This window comes from Physella acuta, unplaced genomic scaffold (genome assembly GCF_028476545.2).
Source record: "Physella acuta isolate Inbredline_101_S28 unplaced genomic scaffold, ASM2847654v3 ptg000260l, whole genome shotgun sequence".
Classification (NCBI taxonomy): Eukaryota; Metazoa; Mollusca; class Gastropoda; family Physidae; genus Physella; species Physella acuta.
In genome coordinates, this window is record NW_026731779.1 from 114,033 (window position 1) to 141,455 (window position 27,423).

At 34.2% G+C, this 27,423-nt stretch overlaps 1 protein-coding gene across 4 annotated transcripts; it reads right to left on the reverse strand.

Moving 5' to 3' along the window:
- Positions 1 to 251: 251 nt before the first annotated feature.
- LOC131938940 (CAP-Gly domain-containing linker protein 3) lies at positions 252 to 25,330 on the reverse strand. 4 transcript variants are annotated; one of them, XM_059297182.1, is made up of 13 exons: positions 25,246 to 25,330; positions 20,666 to 20,770; positions 10,673 to 10,937; positions 10,035 to 10,290; positions 8,839 to 8,982; positions 7,651 to 7,847; positions 7,196 to 7,331; positions 6,898 to 7,035; positions 6,302 to 6,412; positions 5,489 to 5,612; positions 5,181 to 5,269; positions 4,833 to 4,976; positions 252 to 1,941 (listed from the first exon to the last, which is right to left on the reverse strand). In XM_059297182.1, exons 2-13 carry the CDS (start codon positions 20,668 to 20,670, stop codon positions 1,634 to 1,636), a joined length of 1,917 nt encoding a protein of 638 aa, XP_059153165.1. In that variant the 5' UTR covers positions 20,671 to 20,770; positions 25,246 to 25,330; the 3' UTR covers positions 252 to 1,633. The 4 variants fall into 4 exon arrangements, with proteins under 4 accessions (XP_059153165.1, XP_059153166.1, XP_059153164.1 ...); XM_059297183.1 differs by lacking the exon at positions 20,666 to 20,770 and having other exon boundaries at positions 25,246 to 25,307; XM_059297181.1 differs by lacking the exons at positions 20,666 to 20,770; positions 25,246 to 25,330 and adding an exon at positions 18,282 to 18,994.
- Positions 25,331 to 27,423: the final 2,093 nt, after the last annotated feature.

Sequence of the window (27,423 nt, forward strand, 5' to 3'; positions counted from 1 at the left end):
GGATCAAAATACTATCTAAATATGCATCAACTACATCCGAAAACTTAAGTTCATTTACTCACTTGATAGTCATTGGAAAAAAACAACATACGCATATGTATGTGTATATGTGTTTATATATATATACATATATATATGTATATATATATATATATATATATATAAACATATATATATATATATATATTAATTTATTTTATATATATCTTGTAAATGTTCTTAATTTAACATACATGTGTCTATGTATAATATGATAATATCTATAAACTTTTTTAACAAGAACATTCATTGCTGTCTGTATCTAAGTAAAAGTAAAACATGGGTATCATTGTTAGTTTGTAAATGGCAGTTCAGTTACTAATAGATTTCATTAGATCCTAATAAATATCACATGTTCCAAAGACAAAATAGTTAGCAAGGCACTATTAGGTATCTGGATTACTCTTACAGATATAGAGGTATTCTCTTAAAAACATTAAAATAATATCTCACTTTGTAACAATAATAAGAGAGTGAAGACTTTTCTCAGTAAGTCATCAGAAAGGTATTGATAAAAGTTTTTTGTAATACTTTTTAATATAGTAGAATGAGTGAAACAAAATTAAAAAGAAATTGGGTTGAATAGCAAAAAATCAAGGTCAATCCAAAAATAGAAATGTAGTAGAAATGGGGAAAATTGTTTACATATTTTTAATGTCTTATTGCAAATGAAAATATAATTGTGCATCAAAGTATAAACGTAAATAAACTGCTAGTTTATTTAAATTGCTAGTATATTTTAAATTAAATAACTTGTTACTTAAAAATAGCACACACAATATAAGAGTCTTATACTTTTGCTAATGAATGTTCAATTTGTAAAACAGCAGTAACAAATTGCAAGCAGTGTCAAGCACATCAATTACTTCAGCTGTAATAATCACAAGGGCTGTTAGCAAGTTTTCATATGTTGGTCTAGGCAAAAATTTAGTGGCTTTCGATGTTTAGGTTGATTACATTTTGCCAAACAATCCAAATTATTGGTGCAAATTTCGAAAGTTTTATCTTGCAAAAAGATCAATGAATATTTAATGTTTAAAGATTATTATAAAACTAGTTTGTGTTTAAATAACATTGAGTGGAATAATGAGATCATAGGTTTATTGGCCAGTCTGTCATAAAACTTATTGTTAATGACATTGAATTGATTGTACATATTTTCTGATACATGAATTTAAAAGCAAATAGAAGTGATGTGTATAAATGAGCTCTGTATATAAATATAGTCAGCTAAATATTTCAATTACATTCAACTGATTTTTTAAAGAATAACTTCTCTAACTTTAAACAAGGGAAAGAATCCATTGACTTAAATTTACCTATGTAAACAAACTACAATCAACTAAAACTTAATTCAACAAGAAGAAGACAATGAACCAGCTTAAAGACTATTTTAAAATAAAGACCCTCAAATTACTTCAAAGCCTTTAACTTTACATTTGAAATGCACTGTTTAATACAACTAATCATGTGTATCTGTAAGTCAGACATTCTAGAAATATAAGCTTCAACATGATGACCAGCAGTTGAACAAAATGTATGAAATGATGGAGCCATAAAAATGCTAATTTGTAATTACAGAAGTAACAAGTTGTTATTTGTCGATGCTGTCATTACCATTTATAATTGAACCTTCCCTACTACTTGACCTGCTCCATGATAAACTCTCATTATACCTTGTTCTTGATATGGTGTGTGCATTCTGCTCTGCTAAAATTTTAGCCCCATTGATGCCTCTTAACGTGACCCGACTAGGTTTGACAATCAAGCCACAGTTGGGTGGACAGGTGAAGTAACGCTTGCCCTGAACGCTGCCGTCATTTTTGCCTTTAGGTTTCCTCAGCTCCACCCCCAGCCAGGTCCCTTCTCCAAAATCTGTTGGACCCATGTATCGCACTATCCCTGGTGATGGAAAAGTTTAAATTTAATTCTGTGAACACAAGAACATTATCATACCAACTAAATCAAGACCAAAGTAAATAAAAATTAGATGTAGGCCTATACTGCAATTTTTTTTACCAAATAATAATATGATACAGATAATAAAATGAAAGACAATAAAATGGTAGATCATAAAATTATAGATAACAAGATTATAAAGAAAATAATCTACAGGTCAAAACACAGATAAATCAATAAATTAATAACTATTATAATATAATACAGCAGAAAGCTCTCTGGATAAATACAAGTAACTACTGCTGTGCTTAAGTTTAATAACTCTCAAAATGGAATTAATTATGTATTTATAGATAACGTACTGAATAGACATACAGACATAAAATATTAAGAGCAGCTACACAGCAGAGAAACTGCTTGCAGTACAACATTTTTTTTTTTGCAAATTAAAAAGCAACCAGAACAATGAAAGATAAAAGAAAATACTCTACACCACTTATGAATGTAGTTCAATAAACTATTATACTCAACATTTTTTTTTTCAGTATTTGAATCAGCAGTTTTACAAGAAATAATTGAAGTGGATCAAATGTTGATGGGGGTAAAAAAATGTTCACTTTTAATAGATTGTAACTGTACAAACACACATGTTCCAGTTAAAATAGGAAGATGAATTAGTCCAACTAATGCAAGTCTAAAATTCAAGAGGATGAGATGTTAACAAAGTGATATACATCTCTGAAAGGTGCTGGGTCAGTACTGGTGCTGAATTCAAACCTACAGAGGTGGGTGGGGTAAGACTATGAGGTTCTCAATCAAGTAAAAAAGATGCAGAGGAAAAATAAACAGAACAATCATCCTCATAGCAAGCTGTTTAGATAGAAAGTAAGTCAAGAACCACTAGGAATAGAGAGAGTTTTTGAACAAAAATAAAATTAAAAAATTGATTAAGAAATAAATAAAATTGTATTTTTGAAAGAAAATAAAAGTCATTTTTCTAGGCCTTGTCTTCCTTGAAGGAGAATAATCCATTTTAGAATATTGCTCAGACTTGTCAACCAATTCAATTACAATCAAAGTATTTAAGAAAATTTAAGAAAATATCACTATTAATATTATGGGTACAAAAGGAGCTAGTTTGCTTATAACATCCTGCAAAAATTCCTCAGTTTGGAAATCACTTTTACAATAAAAAATATTGAGCGTAAAAGAACAATCCAAAATAAAAAAAATAAAACTTTTCTAATGCTAATACTGTACAGTATAAATAAATATTTAATGTTATTTGTCATGCTTGATGAGAGAAATAAATTCTGACATGCAATACATTATTTTTTAATATATTATTATTATTTTTTAATTAGTTATTTTAATATCTAAAATCACAATACATGTACTTTACTATTGCATGTACTCAGAGTAAAGAAGAACTTTAAAACTTTGAAAGTTTGTAACTTTTTTGAAACCACAAAGCAGCAGCAAGCTTTCAATGTTGAGAAAATACCAGAAAAGCAGATGGACAGAAATTGTCATTATTGGCAACATAAGAGTAAGATGAGAAACCATGGCCAATTTGCTTTTCATATACGTACAAAAATAACAAGGCAGATAAATATATGAAATACTAGCCCAACACAATTAAAATCTTAAGTATTTGAGTGTTGATTCACCCAAGATAACTATCTCATTTTAGAAACCAGGAAGTGTGTTTAAAATTGTTTAAAATATCAAAGCATTCAAAGCTTAGTTTATAATATTTCCTAGATTTTGGATTACTAATTCCTGCCTATAAGTTTCTACAAGTTAAAATTCTATTTTGCCTATTTGGTACCGACTAACGCTGATACAATGAATACATTTAAATATTACAGAAAAAAAAATAGCGTTTCAGACACTGTCAAATTAGACTGAGGCCATACACGGTCTGCTACTCTGTTTTTTCTACTATTTCAGTAAAACAAAAAAATCTTCAAATATATTTTCTTCTACACAGTGTCGTTAAAACTAAAATCTTCAAATATATTTCGCTCTGTGTCAGTAAAACTAAAATCTTTAAATATATTTTGCTCTACCCAGTGTCAGTAAAACTAAAATCTTTAAATATATTTTGCTCTGTGTCAGTAAAACTAAAACAAAATGTAAACATGCCAGGCTGTAAGTACTGAGCACACTGCAGTAATAAAATATTTCTAAAAAAAAACTGGCATAAAAAGTACATTTCATTATGCAATTTACTCTTTTACCCCTCTACTTATGCAGCTTACCAGACTACTTAAGTTCTGAAAAAATCAACAAGACTTTAGTTTAAACACAGGAAAACTGCAAATGCTTTTTTTAAAAACTACAAACTAAGGGGGAAACTTTTGGAAAGGAGTTCAAAGTCTAGATAATGAGCATCATTCATATCATGATGAGATTATTTACGTCTTGCATGTTTTACAAATTAGTGCATTAGGGGTTGTCGCAAAATGAATATATATCAGTGACCCAGTTAATTTTATACTGTAAAACATTTTTGTTTGTGTGGTATTCGGTTTGTGTTAAATATAAATATAATTTTTAGACCTCAAAATTGATTGCATTTGATACAAGAGGTAGTTGAGAAGTGCACATTTTCTACTTGAAGATAATTATATCTGAATATATATATATCTGAACTATAAATTCTAGTACGATTAACATAACCTAATTCCTTGCAACCATGGATACCTTTAAAAAGTAAAAACAAGGACTTACCTAATTCATTATTGCAATAGTGGATACATTTAAACAGTTGAAAATATGGCTTACGTATTTTGTTATCGCAATCATGGATACATGAAAAAAAGTTTACTTGCCTAATTTGTTATTGCACAACACCATAACTCTACTAAAACAGGTTAAAAGAGACTTACCTAATTCATTATTGCACAACACCATAGCTCCAAGTTCTAAAACAGGGCCTGTACTCTGGCCTGGTGTTCGAGATAAACCAACACTTTGCGGCCTGGGTGACGGGCGGGTAGGTGTTTGGTTACGGCCTGCTGAGAGAGGTGCCCCTAAAATGTATGACGACAAACATCTCTCAAAATTTGAAAAATTAATTATTCGTTAGCTAGTTAATCCCAAACTATAAAAGTACTGCTACTTATACTTATGTTCACAAAAAATGGATACAAATGCTAAACAATCAAGTAAAATTTTAAAAATTTATTTCTTAAATGCAATGTTTAGATCTAAAAAAATATTATAAAAAGTCCAACCAGAAAACTTCCTGTCCACCTTTTCAGAGACAGCCCCCCAGCTGATTGTGTCCAGGGATTCACTAGAACTGAAGCGCTTGTCTCCTAGTCTATGAAATATTAGACACATTTTTTTAAATAACAATAAAAATACATAAAGAATATTGCTCTAAAATTAACTCAATATATGTATAACAATCATTTAGATTTTTAAAAACGTGTATAACTTAAAAAAAAATTCAGTTTTATACTAATCTCTCAATATTAGGCTAGTATGTGGTCTGTTATTTGAAATTAAAATGAAGCATTAATTAAAAAAATAAACTGACTTCTGTATTCTTGTGAGGGGTGCGAAGACTCCATGTTTTGTTTTACAGTTGAAGTACCTGACATCGTTAACTGAGCCGTCATTTTTTCCTACAGGTCTGTCCAGCTCAACGCCATACCAAATGCCTGCAAACATCACAAAACATTTCATTTTTCTAGCAATCACAATGTAAGCTATGATATACACATAGAAATTTTTTTAGAGAATTTTTTTTTAACGAATTTTGCAACTTTGGTTAGCTTTTGGTTAATGAACAATAATATTATCATGAAGGTATTTCCACAATCAAATAAGTCAGTTTCTGGTGGTTTTGAGTTAGTTCACAAATTATTCTATATTATGACACAAATGTCTAATACATAAACCAATTGAAAATATTTTAAAGCATTAGTTTTATTTCTGACAAACATTAAAAATTTAATTAAATTTTCTCAAGATCACTCTCATTTCTCAAGATTAATGAAAATAATGACCTAGAGGAATGTGAAATAACCATGATAGTAAGGCAATACAGTGCGCAGTCATAAATTTATGCAACTGTAAAAGAAGCGTGGTTCTCTCATACATTTTTAGTAAGGAGTAAGAATATTCAACACATAATATAGCCACCTATGCTTTTGTTACAGATATATCAATAATTGTTTATTCTTAAATATTTTCAGAAAAATCAATTATGTTCTTTTAAATGCATGTATAAAAATATAAGCTTGTATTTCTAAACATTATTATTGATGTTAATTTTTTTTCAAGCAGCTCTGGTTACAGTAAACACTTGCAACACAACCAAATATTGGTCTAACATTACACAACATACCAGGCGCAAACTGAGTTTCACCAATAAACTTGACAGTCCCTTTTCTTTGCCCGGCTACAACCACTCTGTCATTACACTCAACAATATCGGAGTCTGCATGTTTGCTGAGGCCTGTAGTATAAAAAAACAAATATATTTGTAAATATACTATGCTAATAGTGCAATATTAAGAGTTTGTGTATTTGCTTAGGCATGTGGTTTAGAAAAACAAAACAAATATATTTGTAAATATACTATGATAATAGTACAATATCAAACGTTTGTGTATTTGCTTAGGCATGTCATTTAGAAAAAAATAAATATATTTGTAAAATACTATGCGAATAGTACAATATCAGGAGTTTGTTTTATAAAAAGTTACATTTTTAAACATGACATTTGTACACTTTTCTAAACAGCATGCTATTCAAAAATGTTATTGTTATGCAAAAACGTTTATATCTTCTATTTCCCCAAATACTATTCTAAAAACATGTAAATTTTTTTTTTGCAAAAGATATTTTTAAACATTTAAGCTAAAACTGTGTTCTCCAATGTTTTAAACTTACATAATCAAGTGATAAAAGGTGTGTATAACGTAGATTTACTTCAATTACCTGTATCTACTTTGGCACTGACCCTCGACACATCTACATTAGGCAACTCCTTTGAGAAAAGCCTTTTGGGTGCAGGAGGTGTCCTTGACCTTGAGATCATGCCAAGCTTGGAGATTTTACTGATTGGTGCAAAGATTCCTATGTAAAAAAAAAGTCAAACTATTTTAAAATAATGTACCATTATTATTTGGAGAGTGATCTTTAAAAAGGTAAGTTGGACAAGGAAAAATCGTATCATAATTATTTGGAGAGTAGCCTATATAAAGGTATGGTTTGACAAGAAGTGACAAAAATGTACCATAATTATTTGGACACGTGAAGTAGCTGACCCCTCCAACAGTGCCATTGTTCTTTCCTGCAGGTTCATCCAGTTCAACACCTGCCCACACACCTGAGGCAAACTCAGCTGGGCCACAGTACCTGAGTATACCATTCTAATGGTGGTGGAGAAAAAAAAAGTAAAATTGTGTTAACTAATACTCATCAACAGATTCAAACTAAGACTGGCAAGGTTTTATACTAAAATAACGTTTATTGAGTTGCACTTGAAGTTAATGGATGGTTCTGATAAATTAAAATATAGAAATAACAATAAACAAAGAATAGATTACATTTACCCATTTTTCACTTAGTAAAAATATTTAATACTTATTTAAAAAAGCAGATTTTATTTAAATCACCAAGGAGCCATGTGGCTTAGGTGTGGCAATATGCCACACCACTGAGTTAGTCATCGGTAGTTAAACCATGTACCTTCATTCCTCCAACAAGGATTTTGTCTCCGAGGCTTAGCCCAAGCGCCTGCAGAGTTACTTTGCTATGGACGAGGTCGTAGTTTGGTGGTGTTTTCATTGCGGGAGGAGTGGCTTCACTCAACGTCTTTCTCACCTTGGCCACAAGATGCTGCATGTTGGAATCTTCATCAAAGGATGCTGGGTCAGGTACACAATCTGGTAAAACAAAATTATATTTCACATGTTGGAATCTTCATCAAAGGATGCTGGGTCAGGTACACAATCTGGTAAAACAAAAATAATATTTCACATGTTGGAATCTTCATCAAAGGATGCTGGGTCAGGTACACAATCTGGTAAAACAAAATTATATTTCACATGTTGGAATCTTCATCAAAGGATGCTGGGTCAGGTACACAATCTGGTAAAACAAAAATAATATTTCACATGTTGGAATCTTCATCAAAGGATGCTGGGTCAGGTACACAATCTGGTAAAACAAAAATAATATTTCACATGTTGGAATCTTCATCAAAGGATGCTGGGTCAGGTACACAATCTGGTAAAACAAAATTATATTTCAAATGTTGAAATCTTCATCAAAGGATGCTGGGTCAGGTACACAATCTGGTAAAACAAAATTATATTTCACATGTTGGAATCTTCATCAAAGGATGCTGGGTCAGGTACACAATCTGGTAAAACAAAATTATATTTCACATGTTGGAATCTTCATCAAAGTTTGCTGGGTCAGGTACACAATCTGGTAAAACAAAATTATTTCACAAGTTGGAATCTTCATCAAAGGATGCTGGGTCAGGTACACAATCTGGTAAAACAAAATTATTTCACAAGTTGGAATCTTCATCAAAGTTTGCTGGGTCAGGTACACAATCTGGTAAAACAAAATTATTTCACAAGTTGGAATCTTCATCAAAGGATGCTGGGTCAGGTACACAATCTGGTAAAACAAAATTATTTCACAAGTTGGAATCTTCATCAAAGGATGCTGGGTCAGGTACACAATCTGGTAAAACAAAATTATTTCACAAGTTGGAATCTTTTTATCCAAAGATCCTACATTAGGAACACAATCTGGGTAATAAAAAAAAGTTATCACAAAATTTTTTTATACAGGTATTGAAGATTGACGAACTACAATACTCCTAAAGATGACCAAAGACTGTACACAAAAAGCTTTACTAACCCACTGGCATTCTGCCAAGATCGTCTTTCAGAGAAGGGTTTGCTCCATTCTGTAAGAGGATTTTACAGGCCTCATGAGCGAGGTTAGAGGCTGCTATATGTAAAGCTGTTCCATGCTCAAACTCTGAGCACGTACTGTCAATGTCTGAGGAAAACATGAAGCAGGAAATAACTAAACAATAGATGTGGGTCCACATGCTTTAATCAGCATTCAAACATTCCAACCATGATTTTTTATTTATCAAGAGAGAAAAATATTTTTATCTAAATATAATTAAAAATAAACCGGGAGTAATCTCCCCTAAACTTTCTCGAATATTCTAATATAACACTACGTGGGATGTCAACTCGGAATATAGACATGATTTTTGTTTACTTAAACTTTTAAAAATAGAATAAAATCTAGTAGAAAAAAAAATGCGCACCAAGCTAGCACCAAAACCAAATGTGCGTAATAGTGCGCAATATTATTAGTACTTTAAAAATTTACATTAGTTTTTTGAGAAATCGGAAGTAGCGTAAATTACTACTTCCGGTCAACGGAAATTACTCAAAATTTAACAGAAGGTAGAGAATTACATCTTTTACTTACATGTGAAATTTCATTTATCTATCTGAAATAGTACTCAAGTTAAAGGCTTTTAAAAAATTCAAAATAGAAAAAGTACCACTTCCGGTTGTCGGAAATCGCTCAAAAGTTGATACGGATCTAGGATTTTGATATAATACTTATATATGAAATTTCATCAACCTAGCTAGAACGGTACTCAAGTTATCGTGTTTACACACGGACACACACACAGACACACACACACACAGACATACGGACAAGATTGCAAAATTATGTTTTTCCATATCAGTGAGGTGTAAAACGTCGAGATCTGTAAAAATCTCGCATTTTTTTTTTTGCACGATTACAATACTTTCTCTATACTTCGTATATACGAGAAAGTAACAAACAACAAAACTGCATAAAAGCTTATGTGAAATTTTCCATCACAACTTAAAAAAGAAAAAGGTTTAAGAATACAATTTTTATTGCCTAAAAAAGTATAAATACATCAATATTAATTAATGCACACTTGTTGCAGTAAATAGCAAGCCATGTTTGAAACAAATTTAATAATATGCTGCAAAGTACTAAGGATTTCTTACTTATAGCATAAAAAAATTAAATTAAAAAAAAATTCCGCTTACCTAAAGCTTTAGTAGCTTTTAACAAAAGCTTCAGCACAGGTACAACATCGAAGTAAGCTGCATAGTGCAGGGCTGTCATATTTGTCCACCTGCAGCGGATGTTGACATCAGCCCCTGCGTCAATCAGCATCGAGACAATTCTCATGGCAGCGTCTGGGTCACCAATCCCTGCGGCCCCAGACTTACTGGCATAGTGTAGCAACGTCATGTCTGTCAGGCCGTCCCTGTCGTTGATGTTGGCCCCTCTCTTGAGTATCTGCAACACACAGGGTAGAAAATATAAAAATGTGGGCATGATTTTGATTCACTGAACACAAACCTAATAGCACAAGATTTAATAAAGTAAATAACAGATATAACAATGAAGACGTGCCTTTAAATCTATGAAGGACAACCACACTCCCTGAAACAGAGTCAGGGGAGTTGTACAAAAGTAATAATATCAATTGGACTATGTAAAGAGTTGACGTTCTGACTTCATAAAAAAAAAATGTTTGGGTTTTTCTATTCTACAGGTCAAACTACTGTGTTCCACAAAATAAACAATTTATTTAATATAAATGTATAGCTTTAGTTAAATTATATTGTTCAATTTAGTGACAGCTAAACAAGATTTGTGGAAAAAGAAAACTACTAACCTCATCTACTAAAAGCTCCAATGATTGCTGTGTTTGTGGTGTCCATTGACGCAGTATGGCAAATATTTCAGGAATTGAAGTGGAGGGGTTGAGCAGGATATTTCTGCATCCTGGGCAGAGGGGATCAAAGAAGGATAACTCCAGGCGAGTGCAGTTCTCACACAGTGGAGGGTCAACGCAGGGGTGGATCATGGTTCTGGTGGCAGGGGGCGGAGCTTCAGACAACTCACCTGTCACGTGGCTCTCACTTTCTCCAAGTGTCATTCTGGGAACATGTCAACAATAAACAAATGATAAACATTTGGCTGTCATTCTGGGAACATGACAACAATAAACAAATAATTAACATTTTGGCTGTCATTCTGGGAAAGATTTCAAGTACAATATTTTACAGGAACAATAATAAACAAATGATAAACATTTTGGCTGTCAGTTTGGAAAAAACCCATTTGACTGAATGGCAGACAGAAAAACAAAAAGTGACCAATAAATAATTATGCATCACACATGCACACAAAGTTTACTTAAGAAACCAACCTATCTGGGTAAGTGTGCAGTACATAGGAATCTATTTACAATTTTTGTTTAAAATTTTAGAGCAGAAATTTCAGATATAAAAAAAACAACTTAAACAAAAATATCACATTGTGATCTACAGGGAGTTAACAAATTATAAAAACTGTTGTAACAAAAGCACACAGCCATGATCCAACAGAACCAGCGCCTTAAGAATCTGACCAAGCACACCATGGTATGGTTGCCATCATTTGTTTCATAGGCCACATTAATTTTTTTTTTATGTTTCTCTACTATTTAACACACTACAGCTTTTATAAAGGTTTCTACTAAAGGTCACTGAAAGCTGACATCTAAATTTAAAAAAAATAAATTTCGGTGAGAATTTTTAGAGTGATTTTAATGAGAGCCTCATATAATGACCTTAATGATAGACTTGTATAGTGACCTTAATGAGAGATTTGTTTAGTGACCTTGACAAGAGACATAAAGTGACCTTGAAGAGAAACTTTTATAATCAACTAAGTGAAAGACTTGTATAGTGACCTTAATGAGAGATTTGTTTAGTGACCTTAATGAGAGATTTGTTTAGTAAAGTTAAATGAGAGACATATAGTGACCTTGACAAGAGACATAAGGTGACCTTGAAGAGAAACTTTTATAATCAACTAAGTTAAAGACTTGTATAGTGACCTTAATGAGACTCATGTGTAATGACCTTAATGAGACTCATGTATAATGACCTTAATGAGACTCATGTATAATGACCTTAATGAGACTCATGTATAATGACCTTAATGAGACTCATGTATAATGACCTTAATGAGACTCATGTATAATGACCTTAATGAGACTCATGTATAATGACCTTAATGAGAGACTTGTATAATGACTTAATGCGCCTTGTATCGTGATCTTACTTGCATCTCCAACAGATGTGCTCCGAGGTCTGTGACCTAACACTGTTGAGACTGTCATTGATATAATCACAGCTAACACTCAGTGATGAGTTACACACATCTTTTGGCCGCATTCTTATTAAGTCTCTGATAGTTTATCCACACACTAACTACATGTCAAACACTGGCTAAACTTGATACAATTCTTAAGTCTCTGATAGTTTATCAACACACTAACTGCATGTCAAACACTGGCTAAACTTGATACAATTCTTAAGTCTCTGATAGTTTATCAACACACTAACTGCATGTCAAACACTGGCTAAACTTGATACAATTCTTGTCACTGATAGGTAAATCAATCCAGTAACTAAGTACAGCTTAACAAGTATCATCTTACAGCACTGTTAGAGTGAGAGAAACAGACTAGAAAAAAGTGTTGGTGTGAAGATTCACAGCAGTGTTAGCCTGTTGACAGATCTCATGTTTGATTAGACACATGCTAATCCACTCCAGCAGAGAGACAAGAACTGCAACAAACATCAACAAACCCAAGTTCACATTTAGGGAGGGTCTCAATACACACAGTAAGATGACTAGATGTTGGGGGGGGGGGGGGGGAGAGAGATTCTCAATACAGTAGGGGTAGGGGGGGCACAGATTTGATGGAGGATTTTCAATATAATGCACACAGTAAAGTTCCTTTTGAAACTGAAGGGCAAGTGAAGTAGAGTTAATCTTTTTCTTTGACCTTGGCATATGAAGAGATAGTGTGGTCAGCACTATGCCAAGCTGCCTTTACTTTCAAAATGGGAATAAGTCACCTATCAGAGCTGGGTGGACTCAGGGACGTTCTACTGATTTGAACCTGGATCAAACTCTAGACAGTCTAGTGCTCTACCACTAGGCCACGTCATCCCCATAATATATACAGTAACAGTACCTAGACCAGGTGGGGCTTTCTCAATATTGAGAGAAGGGGGCAGATCCATTGAGCTTCTCAAAACTTACAATAGTTGTAACGGATCACTGTAAGAGATTTTTTAATAGCATTGTACAAGTGGAGGACTCTCAAGCATTCATCAATGGTATCAACATCTGGTAAAGGGTTCTCAACACATACGACTCTGGTGCTAGTCCCATGAGTGGGTGATTTTCAAACAAAAAAGGATAGAGCTATTCCTTTTTGGGGAGTAACAATACATGCACAAGTGGTAGATCTAATACAGGCAAAACTGATGACAATATAAAGGCTAATGAAAAGCATATATTTTTTTGTGCTTAGTAAACTGGTTAGCAAAATTGAGCAAAAAAGATGTTCTTTACAGACAATTATTTTTATAATAATGCTTGCATCTGAACTGAAGTCTCAATTATAAAAAAAAAAAAAAAAAATCATATTATGTATGGTGTTTAAGAAAAAGCCATCATCAATTATCCATAGTAGAAAAAACAAGAGTGAAATCACTGAAATTTCCCATGTGAAAACAAGACATGCACTAGCTGGCCAGCATACAAAACATGTGATCCGTGAAGCAAGTCAACAATCAAACAAGATGAAGTGAAACAGATCGATGGATTCATCAATGTACAGGTGGGGCAGTCTTTTATGGTCTAGTTGTCTTATGATGATATCATGATGCAAACATTCACCAGCGCCCCCACCCCCGGGCAGTTTGACGACACACGTACATACAAGCAGTGGCGTAGGCAGGGGGGGGGGGTTGGGGGGGGGTCATAACGACAAATCGAAAGTTTGAGAGGGGGGTGCAAATCGAAAGTTTGAGGGGGAGGGGGGGTGCAAATCGAAAGTTTGTCCCCGGGTAAAAATTGGAACCCCCCTTGAGACGATCCTGGCTACGCCACTGCATACAAGACACAGTTATTGCACCCCCAGCTACATTCCAGCCATTCCACGACAAACATACATACAAGACACAGTTATACCCCCAGCCATTACACGACATACGTACATACACGCCACACATACATACAACACACAGTTACACCCCCAGTCACTACACGATATAGTCATAGTGGTTACAATATTATATTCTCCTTTGCGATGAACGCAGGGAACACGCATTCGTTTTTAAAACCCCGTGTCTTCAATCAACAAACGGGACTCTAGACTAAATCCTTAATGGTTTGAAAACTAAGTTGTAATGTTGGCTAACGGGTCATAAAAAACAAACAAAATAAAAACGTCATACTCCTCTGTAACGAGGGGTTAAAATGTGACGTCGCATTTTTGTGCTTTGAATAGTGAACAAATAATACTGGAAAAAAAATGTGTTCAGGTTCGTTAGAATTAATAGAGAGAAGAAATTAGAACAGTATAACGTCAGTTTATGGAAGGGAAGGGACTGACTATTTTGTGACGACTATGGGTGGGGGGTAAAAATCGGCTTATAATCTAGACGTCGATTAAAGTTTAATTTAAGAAACACAATTAAGGCTTGTCGTAATATACGGTTCTGTCCCCGGTATCGTTTGTAAGGTCAGTGTTAAATAGGAAAAGAGACTGGATAATGATACCGGTAAATAGCGTAGCTGGGGTTTAAAGAGAACTTGTTACTACTTGAGAAGTTAAACAAAACCAACTGAATTCAAATCAGATGACTCAGACAACAGAAAAACCAAGACAGGAAGACAATTTTTTAACAAACACATTTCACTAGCTGGTTGACGACTCAGACCACACATCAACATAAAACCAGAACACGCCCAAGAATATTTTTCCCTAAGGAAATAACTAAGATAAGTCCAGATAGACGGATGTTTAACACACAAGCAACACACTAACGAGCGGTGTCAATATTTGAGGCTAATCGATAGAGCGCATGTCAACACACCCAATCAGGTACCGCTAGAGAAGATTAGCGCCGCTTACATTTCTTATAATCGTATCGATTATGTACATTGAGACATCGGGACTGCCAAATTTGAACGGCGTCACGGCGAAGTGTGGAGAGTGTACTGGTCTGCCAGGTGGGTAGGGGAGTGGGATTTGATCGAGCACAAACAGGACATCCCATACTTTCGTATAAGAATCAAACAGGTGACACCCTACACCTTGTATTACACCGTCAGATACAAGAAGACATACACAATGCCATGAACCAGAGTTTCTTCCAGGCATCTCTTTGGGGGGGGGGGGGGGGGGGGGGGGGGGGGAAGGGGGGTTGGGGGAGAGAAGGTGAACGAAATTGAATTTAAATGGAAGATATAGACTTTAAAAAGTGTCCCCCCCCCCGACACTAACAGTCAACAATAGGAAGAGCCACGTGAGTATAGAAAAACTCTTGACGGGTCTCAACAGTAAGTTGCTACAACAGCCAACAGTAGTTTAGAACTAGCTGCCGTGGACCGACAATGATGTGCAACAATTAGTCGCAACAATATACGACAACCTTCAACACAGCCCTCACATAACCCCTGGTCAGACCCCCCCCCCCCTCCCCTTGACGTGTTTTAAATCGCGTCTAAATATTTGCCTCAATGACAGACGGCGCTCGTCTCGAACAGTGAGAGTAAAAATAGAGACGGGGGTGGGGGCAGGTAATTAACGTCATAATTACCCATTGGGGTAACTGGACACTTCAGCTGTGGGATACAAGTATTACAGACTCTGTACATGCAGACAACACAAAAGAACACATTGAGACCTGTATTGTTGCATGTGCAGACGTGTGTAATAGCTAATGTTTCAGTCAAAAACTTCATTACTGTAGCTAGCATTAAGTGAAACTTTGGTCAGTACGGGGGGGGGGGGGGGATGCTTGGACGTGTCGTATTTTCTAAAGCCGGACAGTTAACCCCATCCTATCTAAAGCCGGACAGTTCACCCCATCCTATCTAAAGCCGGACAGTTAACCCCATCCTATCTAAAGCCGGACAGTTCACCCCATCCTATCTAAAGCCGGACAGTTCACCCCATACTATCTAAAGCCGGACAGTTAACCCCATCCTATTCTATCTAAAGCCGGACAGTTAACCCCATCCTATCTAAAGCCGGACAGTTAACCCCATCCTATCTAAAGCCGGACAGTTCACCCCATCCTATCTAAAGCCGGACAGTTCACCCCATCCTATTCTATCTAAAGCCGGACAGTTAACCCCATCCTATCTAAAGCCGGACAGTTAACCCCATCCTATCTAAAGCTGGACAGTTCACCCCATCCTATCTAAAGCCGGACAGTTAACCCCATCCTATCTAAAGCCGGACAGTTAACCCCATCCTATCTAAAGCTGGACAGTTAACCCCATCCTATCTAAAGCCGGACAGTTAACCCCATCCTATCTAAAGCCGGACAGTTCACCCCATACTATCTAAAGCCGGACAGTTAACCCCATCCTATCTAAAGCCGGACAGTTAACCCCATCCTATCTAAAGCCGGACAGTTAACCCCATCCTATCTAAAGCCGGACAGTTAACCCCATCCTATCTAGTCGGAAGTTAACCCCATCCTATCTAAAGCCGGACTGTTAACCCCATCCTATCTAAAGCCGGACAGTTAACCCCATCCTATCTAAAGCCGGACTGTTAACACTATCCTATCTAAAGCCGAACAGATAGGGTCTTAAAGCAAAATATTTTCAGTCGCTGCATTGGTAACGTCGAATTCAAAATATAAACTTTGAAATGGGAAGAATAGATCTAGTTAAATTGATTTGTTGTAGTAAAACTCGTCGCAACAATAGTTCGTCCACCTTTACCACTCTCATTCGACCACAAAGCACAGCATCAAGCCAAAATGGTACATTGGCTGACGTCAATAATACACAACATGGACGGACAAGGCCGACAGAAGAAAGGCATACGCGAAAAAGCCCAACAAAAACACAACGATGTGTCTACATGTATTTTATAATTTATCTTTTACCTGGTATTCAAATAAATATGTAACAAAATTTGAGGCTGCTGTGTAAGTTATCTTATTGTAGGTCTAGTACTTTTACTTATTGTTAAGATTAAAGTCGTACTATTATAAAAACCCACAATGCTTTTACAGTTGATAAATATGTTACTAAATACACTAAAAAAAAAAACCATCTATATTTATAAACATCAAAAAAAAAAAAAAGTGACAATTCTTAACAAATAAATTATAAAAAAATTCAATACAAATTTGTGCCTTTTTTCGATAAAATTTTCATTTGCGATTTTTTTCAGTGACTTCTTTTAGGCGTTTATTTCATGTGACCTTTCTTTCGCGTTCAGCACTGTTAACCCCACCCTATCTAAAGCCGGACTGTTAAACCCACCCTATCTAAAGCCAGACTGTTAACCCTACCCTATCTAAAGCCGGACTGTTAACCCCACCCTATCTAAAGCCGGACTGTTAACCCTACCCTATCTAAAGCCGGACTGTTAACCCTACCCTATCTAAAGCCGGACTGTTAACCCCACCCTATCTAAATCCGGTGCGTGATGGAGATCGTCGGTAGGTGAATCAGTTGCATCCAATCACATTCGGCTGACGTCTTTTGTATTGTATGAACGTCACTGGTACTTAAACTATTGTTAGGGCGATTGATCAGTTCCTTACCCAAAATACCAACTAGAACAGTAGTTGCATTACACAACCAGAGGAAGTAACTTCACTAAGAACAACCCTAAGAACGTCGGATCAAGTAACACAACAAACACGCCGAACTAACTATACACTTGCTAGTGTAAACAGGGCGTGGGAAGTCTGTCCAACAAAGTAGAAGATACAAAAATATCCGGTGTTCTTAAGTACTGTCTTGATGGCAATTGTGATAGGCGACAGGAACAGTAACATCCAGTTCTATATGAGGGGGGGGGGGGTAATAATCTGTGAATATCGACATACAAATGAGCGCTAGGCCTACAATCTTGTAAAAAATTTATTGTGTTCATGTGATATAGTATCTACACACCATCGCGAAACATGGGTAAAAAAATAAAACAGCGGTAACGTAAACAAAACATCAACTCGTGTAGTCTGGATTGTCTCCCCTGGGTCACGATTATCTCCCTGCTCCAGAGATTTAGTACACATTTTTAAAGTGCCGCCGTTAGAGATAACGACTTAAGTGTAGCGAAACAAAAATAAAACAACCAAATTAATAATCACGTAATTAAAAAAAAAGTCTATTAAAAATATAATCACAAACCATTCATTCGAGAATATTCCAATATTCAACAAGAGTTCGACTCTACTTACTGGTTGGTTTGGTCATTGCCAGCTGTCTCTTGACGTGACATAATCTTCCACAGTAACAAACATTCGCTGTTGTTTTAATAGTTTTATCTATTCATCTTTATATGGGTCAAGAACTGTACGCAAAATGTTACAGGCGAAAAGTTGAAATAGGCCTACATTGGTAAACAATGTAGACAAGTGCCTAACGCCGGAACAGGCCTAGAGTTGATCCAGATTTTCGATATTGATATAGGCCAAACGATGTAGACAGATGCCTAACGATGTTGATACAGGCCTTAGAAAGTTGATACAGTCCTTACAAAGTTGATAGTTGACCAATAGTGTTGATACAGGATCAAATACGGTAATCCAAAACCAACATTACAAGTTGATGCAGAGAAAACAATGTTGATACAGGCCTAACGAGGTTGATCCAGGGCTGATAATGTTGATACAAGCACACTGATGTTGATACAGGATCAACGACCAACACTATAGATACAGGCCTAACGATGATGATCCAGGGCTAATAATGGTGACACAGGCCCACCGATGTTGATACAGGACCAACAATATTGATACAGGACTAGCAAAATATCCCGTCTAAAAACTAGGTGTATCCTTTTACTGTCCTAGGCTAACATCTCACCAGTCTAACCTAACGCACGTCACTACCGACCAGCAGCTGGCCACTACACACCACATCACGTGCAGCCTTGGGAAAAATACATGGATAGAAAACAACAACGATTGAAACGTAATTCCCCCACATCACCAAATAGAAAGAAAAAAATGTATTCAAACTGCAAAGAATAAAAGGTCGTCAAGGCTAACAACGATCAACACACTGCATGAGACCCCCCCCCCCCCCCCCCCCCCCCCGCACTTCCTAAATAACGAGGTCCTGCTCAGGTCGGCGATACGTGCGCACATTACACCACTTAAGGGCGTTATTTTTGGAACTAAAAACATTAACACCAGCCCGGATTGACTTGTGTAAAAACAACGTGGCCTACGTCTAAATAAATGAAAAACAAAGAACAAAACCAATATTTTCTTGCTTAAACTGTATCACAAAACAAAGCTGTCTTTTTTTACCATAATGCAAGTTGTAGAAAAAAATAGCCAATATTTGTAAAAATAAACCGCCAAACATATTTTAACTAGGATTTATTGAGTTACATCCCTTGGTATGTGAAGAGTTTTATTTATATCCTGATGAAATCTACGCACGTTGCATTTTTAATGAATGTGTGAAAACACCTATTTGTTGATTGACTAAACCTTCACTAAAAACATGATAAAAAACTTCTAAATGCTAAGATATTTTAACTAGATATATTGTTTTACTTTTAATGAAACCATATTTTATGACAGAAAATATTTTACTTGAAAACATTTCTTCACATTGTAACACAACGAGAAAAACACATGCTCACCACGGACACAAAATATATGAACCTAATTGTACAATAGCTGGACACAAGACAGGTGAGCCTCGTTGTACAATACCTGGGCACAATATGTGCCTGCACTAATTACAATAACAATGTCACGTCAAATACAGCACAGGTAAAAAATTTTTTTACCTACTACACCTCATTAACAACACAATGAACACCTGTCACACAACAACCCACCCCTCCCCACCAGCAGTTGTTTCACCTGAACTGGTGTCCCAACAACCAGCCGGTATTGATCTGTCCCCATCATCATACAACCAACAACAGCTTTAGGCCTACAGGCTCATTCAAAGTTAAAGATAAAGCTCTTTAGTACACCCTTGATAATAAATTTTAGAAATGCTATTTGGCTGTATAGTAGAACAGCTGTTAGACATAGGAATAATAGAACACAGTAGGTCTTTACAGTACTAGTTGACATTCAAAAGTCAAACACTAAACATTAATAGGTATCAAACCAAAGTTAGCACCAAACAATACTAGGTATAAGACCAAAGTTAGAACAAACAGTACTTGTATCAGACCAAAGTTAGAACAAACAGTACTTGTATCAGACCAAAGTTAGCACCAAACAGTACTTGTTTCAGACCAAAGTCAAACACCAAACTGTACTAGGTATCACAAAATTAGCACTTGGCAGTAGTAGATATCACAAAGCTACCACTGGGCAGTTCTAGATATCCTACTGAAAATGTGTACCAATTGCTACGTATATTTTGCACTACTCATTACTAAATATAATATCAAACTCAATATCTGTTTATCATGGTACAAGAATAAATATAACTAAAATATGTCACAATGTCTAAACCCAACATCAACATCTAACACACTTCAAGAATGCACATATTGTTTAAGTACCCAACAGTGTTAGATGTTTATATACAAGTACTATACAGTACTATATAGCTGTGATATTAAAATACAGAAGAAAATATTTACCTCATTTCTCCAGTGTTAAACTCAGTCTGTGAGTAAAAATCAGGCCATGCTATTTAAACATGCAAATTATAAGCTAGTTTTGGTGAGTCATTTCATCACATGCATCTGTTGAGTAAAGGCATTAAGTTATACAAGTCAAGGAGGTGAAAGGTTAGATGGTGTTATCTAAATTAATTGCAAATTTATTTATTTATTTGCAAAAAATTAAGGAAAAATAAGGATTTAAACAAATTGTTTGCCTAGTGTCAACAGGATCTGTCCCAAAAATGATAATTAGTGCAGAAAACAAATTCAGAGCTAAATTGAAAAGCACATTATAAACATAATTTAGCAAATGTATGAAAAACTATGCAGCTTCAGCATTCATTTCTATAACATCTATGTTAATTTAATTAATTATAAATCAATGAGAAATCCAAAAGCCAAGCCAGGTTAAAAAACGAATACATTAGTGAATAGTATTGCACCAACTAATTGCCTGTCATCTTCCCACTGAGCGGAAATGGACTAACTTCACTAAGACCAGAAGAACGCAAGCTTCGGGTTTATGGGTTCTATTTTCTTTTATTCCTAAGTTGCAGTGAATGAAAACGCTGTTTGTCTCACTAAATCTCATTACTATTTGAAATTTGAGACAATAATAAAGTGAAATAAGTACCTTACTATGCCAGAAATATTTGGGGAATTTTAGTTTTTAATAAAGAAAAGTACTTTTAGTGTGGAATTTTCCCCCTTTAAAACTAAACTCAATTTTGAGTGATGTTTGTCTAAACACACAGCTTAAAACTGTAAAAATATATTACTAAGATATTTTTAAATATTTATTTTAAATTAGTGATACATTTTCCAAAATTTGAACTGAATAAAATATAATAGTAAATACAATTCTACTTTGATTTTGATGACAGCATTTCTATGATCTTTATCATCATACCTATTTCTCGTAACGAGTGAATGAAAAATTTCCAATTATTTTAATTATTATTTAAATATGTAAATTAAACAATGGCGAAGCTTTTAAAATAAATTGATTAAATTAAACAATAAACATGACAAATCAATATTAAGTATTGAAATGTTAAGCTTTCTTTGGAGTTAGAGAAGAGAGAAAAGATTTTAATAGGCATTTATTGTTTACAATGTCCGTCTTTTTGTTTTAGGCCAATATTGTAACTCAACGCTGAACGAATTCTGATGCACCGATTTTGTTCAAACTTTCAGATACACTTGTCTCCAAAGTAAAAGACAATGCAAGAATATCCCATTCATCATCTAATTAGATATTAGTTATTAATGTAAAAGATTAATACATTTAAGAACAAAAGAAGAAGAAACAGGAATTAGTACAAGAATGATTACGAGGATAGACTTTGGTCAGTTTCGATGGTTGCTGACCACGGAAGATAAGAAGAGGCAGATTATTTTCTTTTACAGATCGCAAGCAAGATATCAGGTTTTATAGAAAATACTTAAGTTGAATATAATGTATGTGGTGTTAACTTCCTTAAAAATGTATTAGGGCTAAAGAAGAAAATTAAACACATAGATGGCCTTTATTTTAATAACCTTACATTTGAATGCAGTTAAAATAAAAAAATAAAATACACTTGCTTAATTTAGTAGAAAGGATTGGTTGCTTTTGAATAAAATATCATATACTTAAATTCACATTTTGATATTTTAACGACATTTACTCTTACTTTTTAGTAAAAATGGAATTTTTTATTTTTTTTTATCAATTTCTAAGGCTTTTTATTAAGCAAATCTTGAATATTGTAATATTGAATCTTGATTATAGTTTATACCAGGGTTTAACAATCCTCCATAGATCTGTTCTGATGCGTTTATTGCTGTTTAGTGTTACATTTAATTTATACTGGCTGTTGGCCAGTGTCAGATATAATAACGGATTTCCAAATCCATGTTTTTTACATCTAGATTAGATTGTTCATTGACATTTTAAAATACTACTCCTATATTTACTATATTTTATAGTTTTAAGATTTCTCTTCATTTGCAATGTAGTGAGTGGTGATTAGGCCCAGTACTGAGTACCTAGTAAATTTACTGAACTGGAGTAGGGAACTCAGAAGTGGCTGGAGGAACTCATATTATGATATTTTAGTTTTAGTAGCCTAAGAAATCTGATTCAGTCCTAAGAGAAAGTGATGAGTGTGATTTGTCAAGTTGAAGTTAAGTCATAAGTTATTAAGTTTGTTTGTTGTTTAAAATTTAAAATAGTCACTCAGTGTAGTCACTGTCTGTAGTGTAAGATGTAAGATGTGTAATGTGTAAGTGTAGTAGTAGTGACTTAGTGTAGTGTATGGTCTTTACTTTACACTCTATCAGATTACTAGTAGGCCTATTGGGAATTTTTTCCTAATTATCATAGAATGATAAAATGGACCCAGATTAATCCTATAATATACCCCATTGATAAAAATATCAAATTTATCATTCTAGGCCTAATAGTTTTTTTTATATGAATTTTCAAAGTTATGTGTTTAACTTGTTATGTTTCCTTGTAACCTGCATTCCAGACGTGTGATTGGCTTTAAACTTGCATACCAATGTTGCTATTAAAGATATAATGATAAAACTTTGCACATTTGTACTCAATGATATAGGCAATAGAAGTCTACAAATAAAATAAAAATTAGAAAAGAGGTAACTAGAAATAATGAAGTTAAATTAAGGGGTGTGGCACTGTTCTATAGTGACTGCCATAAGAGGATTTCCAGACTGCACAGCTAGGTTGCTATTCCATATACCATCATGAAACTTTATATATTAGGACTAGAGCATGTAAAAAATACAATCATGCAAGTAAAATAAACATAGCTAGAGGAAAACTATAAATAGTGAACTTGAATATGGTACAGCGCAATTAGACTCTGATGATTAACTACAGGCTAATATGTTGCACTTCTTTGTTGCTACTATAAAAATAAAGATTAAACTTTACATATTGATTCTGGTGTTAGTAATAAGAATGCTAGTATACATATTGTACAGGTAATGTATAGAGTTAGAACTTACAAGTCAAATACAGCACAATATGATCAAGATACTTAACGATTTGCCATATACATTGGATTTGTGTCCGTGTATAACATGGTAAAAATGTTATTATTAATTTAGAAAATTTTGGTTCTTGTAATGTTTCTGATGAAAAGTGTTGAGGTGTGCTAAAACTCAAAGATTGACATTTCACAGTATTCTTATTTATAAAATGTTTAGTGAAGTTGACGTATCCTTTGATAAATTCTTAAATGACATTAATTAAAGTGTTCATGTTTTCTTTCTATTATAGTTGCCTATAACTAAAACTGTAATGCAGTGCAGCTTATAAAATTGGGCATTATTATTTTTAATTTAGGCCCTTTATAGTACTTTATAGATCTAGATACTACAGATAGGCCTGTCAGTATTTACATTAAGGCCTAATAGTTTATAGATCTATATATATTATTACACATCTCTAGACCCATTATTGTTTTAGTGTTTTCATTTCCATTTAGATCTAGATTCTATTTTTTTTAAAACTGATTACAATAAATATTGATTTTTTCTACTTGAAAATGCCTTTATAATCTATTTATCTGCAATTCGTTAATGCTAGTTTGCTAGATCTAGTTAACCTGGTATTAAGAAGGTTAATAAAAATCTGGCTAATTTAAAATTTTATAATTTGTTTAGGCAGCAATTAGGCCTAATTACATTCTTTCCATTTTTAATCTAATAATTTAGATCTACAGTATATTTATTTTAAAGCCCATTTTATTGTAACAGTCCATTTAAAAACAAACAGCTATTAAAAAACATCGTATGCGCATATCTATTAATATCTCGTAACCCGGCCGCCATGATGAAATTACGCACGCTTTCTCGTTCCTACCCCTACGAGTTTTATCGCGCGACTCCTCATTGGCCCGTGCTTAAAAACCCTTCAAATCGACATTTCTATTTATCCAAATGGTTGGCATGCTATTTAAGCCTATTTTCATGCAACTTAAAGGATTATTTATATCTGAAATTTAGTTGTCAATGCGCCAGTTCGGTAGCGTCGGCATTTCGACAAATATTTGCTAATATCGGTGATCGCTTTCGGTATCGGACAATGTAAAACGGGAGCTAATTCATTTATTAGTATGTATAAAAGATGAAATTCAACTCAAATATTCACATCGAATACATTTTATTCTTCGATTCCGATGGCGAGAATTAACATGTTAAAAAATGGCGAATTTCAACAAGTACGCTGAAAAAGTCAGGATGTGATCGTACCGAATCGAAACAGCGGAAGTCGAAATGCCTATTACTAGATCTATCATTCTAGAATCTAGCTAGCTAGGCTAGAGGTAGAGGGCTAGATCTAGATCTAGATCTAGAATCTAGATGGTCTGATCTGACGTCCAAGTCCAAGTGCCAAACTTCAACCAACTTCAACTGATCATTCAATTCATTGAATTAATTTTTTTAAACTTGTGCATTACTTTTATAATTAATTTGAATGATTATGCCTAGATCAACATACATGTAGATTTAAAATGCATTGAACAGTTTTAAATTTAACTTACCATCAGAGTTTCATCAAGCCTAGAGATTCAGATTTAATTTTAACGCAAGTCTTTGTTTGGGTAACCCCGTAAGTATGAGTCAAGAATAAAGGAAGACAAATACAATTGTACAATAATTAAGAGCTCTTTTATTTCTAGCGGTTAAAATGTGTATCTGGATTACCGGTACTACCGGTAATTAACAATCCTTAGGCTATCTAATCTAAATTATACATTTTAAAATTTTAAAATTGGTCATATGGATCTAGATTTAAATCTAGCTTACGTCGTGTGAATGGAATATGTTATTTATGGGCCGGGTTAAGGAATAATAAAACTTGACTTCTAAATGCCCATCAATATAAAATTTTATAAATGTCATAAACCAGTTGAAGTCGTAGATCAGTAGATCTAGATAATAGATATTAGTAGATAAGAATAAGATCTATTCGACTTATTTAAATTAGATCTATTTTGCTCCAAAATAGTTATTAGAAGGGTTGTGTGTAATATGAATAAGCAGAAATAAAGTGATAAAAAGTTACAATCTTTTAAAATAAGGCCTAAGTCGATACAAATGTTCGAAATGTGTGTTGAAATTAAAAAAAAAAGATATAGCCTATATTTCACAAATCAATATCTACGTAATAGTGTGATCCCTTAAATTTTAATGTTCTGATGTTTGAAGATCTTTTATAAATAATGTACGTTACAATTCAACATCATGTATAATATATCCCCAAAATAGTTAGTAATTAGGCATATCATCTAAAATATAATTTGAGTTATTCCCCTTCAATAATGGGACGTAGCCCATAAATAACGAAATAATGTTCATTGTTAGCTGGTGAAGGTTAGGTTATCGCCCATCATGAGAACTTTAAACTTTAGTTGTTTTGGCTTTACCTGCCTTCTCGAAATATCGTACGTATACCTGGCTAATCGAATATTAATGGTTGTGTCCAGAAGTAATTTTTGTGTATGAAGGTATTGCTAATCTTGAACCTATTCTTTCTTTGCTGTGAATTTACACGAAGGCTAAATTAAAACTATTTCTTTTTTTTTTAATTATAAAAGATGAGTAAGATCTGTATAAAGATGGGCTCCAGATGGACGTCGTAACAAATGTTATGGTGGAAAGATAGACGTCATTACAGATGTTATGGTGGAAAGATAGACGTCATTACAGATCAGAGTTTCTTCCAGGCATCTCTTCGGGGCCCCCCCGAAAATTTTTTACCGCCCCCCCCGAACGAAATGAAATGTATATAATTTATATAGAAAATATATACTTTTAACAGTGTCCGCCCCCCCGAAGAAAGTTTACCGCCCCCCCCCGAAGATTTCAAGTGCCCCCCCGGAGAAAAAAGTCTGGAAGAAACACTGTTACAGATGGTCTTGTTGGAAAAATAGACGTCATTACAAATGGTCTTGTTGGAAAGATAGACGTCATTATATGGTCTTGTAGGAAAAATGAAAATAATTACAGATGTTTCTGTTGGAAAGATAGATGTCATTACAAACAATTGTTATTGAAAAGAATTGTCCGCGACTTTTTAAAATCGTGTTTGCTGTCTCATTATCATAAACAGTTTCTATTTTTAGAAAAATCGTGCCGCTAATAGGCGGTTGTGTTAGGTCATATAGTACCAAGGCCTTTTTTTATAAGTATAGCTCAAAACTGATTAAAATCACTTAGATTTTTGTCTGAGGTATGTGTCTGACGGGGAAGGTGGGGGAAGGTGGGGTGGAATGTAAAAAAACAACCAACAAGGATGATGAGATGTAAAGAAAGAGGAAGAATTTTGCACTTATTAATCTAGGTTTGAGGATTTGTATTCTTCAGTTGAACGACTTTAAGCTTCCGCCTATGTTTATCTTAACAGCGTATAAAGTAATGAGTTGTTTCTTCTATCTGTTTGTACCTACTGTGCGATTCTAAACTAATAAATTTAAATATTTTCTATCAAACATTGTTTATTTGTTATTTTTAAAAGTTATAAACAAATGAATTTAAATACTCTTTCGAACCTAACCTTCCAGGCGAAAGATGAAGTGGATTTCATCTGTTTCAGTGACCTTGGTATATGAAAGGATAGTGAAGGGATAGTGTCGTCAGCACTTTAGCCAGCCATTACTTTCTGTAACGTGAGTTGGGTACCCCTGAGACCAAGACGCCCCACGGACTTGAACCCGAGA